The sequence below is a fragment of the Myotis brandtii genome, unplaced genomic scaffold (assembly GCF_000412655.1).
Source record: "Myotis brandtii unplaced genomic scaffold, ASM41265v1 scaffold760, whole genome shotgun sequence".
NCBI classification, from domain to species: domain Eukaryota; kingdom Metazoa; phylum Chordata; class Mammalia; order Chiroptera; family Vespertilionidae; genus Myotis; species Myotis brandtii.
Window position 1 is genome coordinate 2,179,769 of NW_005371038.1, and position 3,928 is coordinate 2,183,696.

At 52.7% G+C, this 3,928-nt stretch overlaps 1 protein-coding gene and 1 pseudogene across 1 annotated transcript in view; both read right to left on the reverse strand.

Annotated features, from left to right (window-relative positions):
* LOC102244203 lies at positions 1–2,625 on the reverse strand (annotated as a pseudogene).
* Positions 2,626–2,880: 255 nt separating this feature from the next.
* NFIL3 (nuclear factor, interleukin 3 regulated) overlaps positions 2,881–3,928 on the reverse strand; it is a 2,111-nt gene continuing 1,063 nt past the window's right edge. Inside the window, exon 2 of the mRNA XM_014530675.1 lies at positions 2,881–3,924. Coding sequence (XP_014386161.1) covers positions 3,173–3,924 — 752 coding nt within the window. The 3' untranslated portion in view covers positions 2,881–3,172. The remainder of the gene's footprint in view (positions 3,925–3,928) is intronic.

Genomic DNA, 3,928 nt, shown 5'->3' on the forward strand with positions numbered 1-3,928 from the left:
TGGCTGGACATCCATTTATTTTTAAGGTGTAACGTTTTGAACATCATCCCAACCACATCTTAGATTCTTGAAATCATAGGAAAACTGACTAAGGAGAGGGCATCGGGGGACACGCTCACTAGGCAGCACTCCCAACAGCTGCTCAGAAGACGCCTTCCAGGCTGCGGCCACACTGCCCGCCACCCTCCTCCCACAGAGCTCGGCCCTGCCGTTCGGCCAGTCCGCCTGTCCTTCCCCCTCCCAGGACCTCAGAGAAGAAGGGTCATCCCTCTTGGGGGAAATTTATCAAGTTTTCGTAACACGTTCCCTTTCACAGGGTGCCTTGAGCGCCGGCTGCTGCGCCTCTGGGCCGCGGGCAGGATGTGGCCTTCGTGTCTGGGCGCTGTCTGTGTTGCCATAGCCAACGTGCCACTGGGCGGTGATGCGCAAGCTGCAGGGAACTGAAGCCCCTCCATATGCCTAGTTATCTTACTGTTTTTCCCCAACTGTGAACTTAGCCAGCCTTTAAATTTTTTAAATTTAATACATTTCCTTTATCAAGGGAGATACCCCCCCCCCCAAAAAAAACAACCAAACACCAAACATGTAAAAACCCAGGGTGCTAGAGATACAAATCAATTAATTCAAATTCAAGCTCCCCAGACACTGGTCACAAACCCTCGTGAGGTGCCTGTGAGCACCAAGTCAGGGAGAGGGGCCAGGAGCGAGGCCACGGGAACGAGTGGGAAAGGCCCGCCTAGGCCCCTAGTGGTCACCCTCACTCCTTCCCGGTGACAGTGCAGACCTACCCGGCCCTGGCCTTTTGACCCCCACCCACCCCTGGCCGGGGCTTCGAAGGCCAGTGGTTCTACCCTCTCCTGCTCCATCCTCACTTGTTCAGGCTTCCAGCCCGCTCTCCTCCTCCTCCACGCTCTTCTCCGTGATGGCAGCAGGTGGTACTGTACCGGCCGCGGGAGGCCGGGCCAGGGGAGGCAGGGTGAAGGCGGGAGAAGAGCTGTCCAAGCGCCCTGTCTTCATGGGACCCGAACAGTACGAGCAGCGCCTCTCTTGCGCCCACGCGGGTCTGAGGAAGAGCACTGCAGGCCGGAGCAGCCCTCCTGGAGGCTGCAGGTGGGAGACAGGGTGGGCTCGCTGGCAGCGCCTGGCGGGCTGACCGGGGGAGATGGCAGCGGCGGCAGCTTCTTCCAATGGGCCAGGCTGCTGCTCAGCACAGGCACTCGGGTGCCGTCCCGGAGCCCGGCCCAGGCACTCACGCTGCTCCATGCCCTGGGAATCGGCGGCGGACGCGGCGGTGATGTTGCTGGCTGTCCTGGTGAGAGTGGAGAGCAGGACCTGCGCATCTGTGCGAGCAGAAGGCTGTGCAGTGGGCTCAGCTCCATGGAGGGCTTTGGTGGGGGGCGGGGGGGCCAGGCGGGTCCAGCAGCAGCTTCCGCTCCTCTCGGTCCTGGTCCGAGTCCTGTAGCAGCACCCCATGCCAGGCTGCGTGTGCAGGGACCTACATTTTTTCATTTAACATAGAAACCTAACTTTCCACTGTATCCCTATTATAACTCATGTTGTTAGTCATTCCATCCATTCCAGACGGTTAGATGCTTTTGGGTTCTGATTCCCATCCAATATCTAAGCCCCCCTGTGCTTTGCAACATTGGCAAAGCCTCTGGGCCCCACCCAGTCACTAATAAAATACTGACGAGAGAAGGCCGAGGCCAAGGCCAGGAACTCATTTCTCTAAGAGCCAGGAGATTTCAGAGAGAAAAGTGGTCACTGTGGCCAGCAGGACAAAGTGGATGGCACGTGTGTAGCTGGCACTGCCTTTCCGTCAAAGGACTACTTTCTTAAAACATGAAAGTGCAGGAAGTTTAACACAAAAACCAGGCTTTTACTCGAGTGGAGCCGTGCCAACACTGTAGACCCTTCAAACGAAGTGCTACGCCTGGGCTCTTGGGAAAGGCCCCCTGAGGTACAGGTGGCAGTGAGGGCTGGCCGCTGCGCACCCGCTCTGTGATGCCTCAAGTCCCTTGACCAACGTCTGGAGGAGAGAGGTCGGCGGGGAAGAGACAGTTCTGAGGGCGGAGCTATGGACGCCGCTGTGCCTGACCAACAGCACCCACACCCACCGCGCCGGCGCCAGAGGCTGCCGGACAACACGCAGCCTGTGCCTGACAGCCCCGACTAATCACCATGATGGTCGGTCTTCCCATCCACTTACTCAGGAGGCTTTCTTCTGGGCTTGTGCATTATGAAGAGTTCTGAACTAGAACTATTATTTATATTCATTGACAAATCATAAAAAACACAAGTCGTTACATAGACTCAGACCGTGTATGCTGAAATGTGATAACTGATATGTTCTTTAAAATTTTGGAAACTAAATAAAAACAATCTCATTAGGTTACTTCCCTAGATGACTACTCTAGAACTGTTAAGATTTACAATAACATTTTAAAAATGACTTCATCCCTAGTCTTTATTCACCCTTTTAAAAAACCTCTAATTAATAAAGTGGGTCAGTGACTCAACTATTCACACCCATGTGTCATACTTAAAGAGAGATGACTAAAGACAAGCTGATGCCAAAAATATTGGATTTTTCTAGTTAAAAAAATATGAAGAAAACTTAGCTTTAAAGAAAAACAGATAATGGGGAGCAAACTAGCAAAGTAGTCTCAAATGCAACAAAACTCATTGTTACTTTCCCCCTCTCTTTGATTTTCATTTATAGCCGGGGCCAAATTAGAAGAAAAACAAATTATTTGCTGAACTTACACTCCAGTTTTCCCTTACTCAGGGGGGAAAGCACCCCTAAATAAGTAAAATGCAGAATACTAAATATCTAAATGGTTTTTCTTTACCCTCAAATCAAGTGCAACGGAGCAGAAATTCTGTGTTTGTCACCAATCCTTTATTGAAACTGGTAACTTCCACACTTTCTAATAGAACAAAAAAAATAATGTTCAGTATATACAGTCTTTTCATGGACTATTTGACTATACACAAGGCAGGGTGATAACACAATCTAATCTTCATAATAATTTGTGCAGAAAAAGAGACCTGACAGACAACGTGTGAACAGTACAGTGAAATGACATCACAGGTCCAGGGAAACAGCCTGATACAGAACGCACGCATGGCGGCCGGGACGCCTCCCCGGGAGAGGCTGGTCAGTAGTAATTCACCCCGAGTCGGAAGCAGAGATCTGGTGTGTGGCTATAAGTCTCTTAAGCGAGACCACCTCTGCAGATAGGTTTGCTATGCCCTGCTTCAAAAACAAGTTCTCTGGGTCGGACACTTTGTAGCCATTGTCTTTCATTTCAGCAACTCCAGTCTTGAAACTGTTCTGAGTTTTGCCCATAAGTTCTTTCTGATGCCAGTGTTCCGACCGGAGAGACCAGTCTTGGATGTTAGTCACCTGCACTGAAAAAGGCGTGAGGGGGGGATGGCCCGCACTTGGGGCACCGAGCTTCTCCAGTCCGAAATGCCTCTTGGCCGTCGTGCCAACGGGCGAGGGAAGTTTGTGAGTGGCCTCAAAGTCAGTGTCGAGCGCCTCTACTTTGATCTGCATGGCTTTGGCTTTAATGCGGAGCTTGTGTGGCAAAGCAGAGGAGTTCGCTTCCGGGACTTTAACCACCGTGGCATGTCCATGCTGCAGCTCGAGGGGCGAGTGGATCGGGCCTTTGGGAACCTGCTGCTCATCTTCTCCGTCCGAGGACTTTCCCACGGCACCATCATCGGTTTCCGACGTTCTCGGGGAGTTGCTGGAGGACCGGCTGGCCGGCAGGAGAGGCGGGGAGTGTGAGTAGGCAGGGAAAGAGCTGCCCACGTAGTTCTGATACACGGCCGCCCGGTAGGCGCCGGGGTCGTCCCGGGGCTCTCGGGCATAGCCCTCCAGTTCCACCGGCTCCTGCTTGATGGCCTGCAGCTTGCCGGC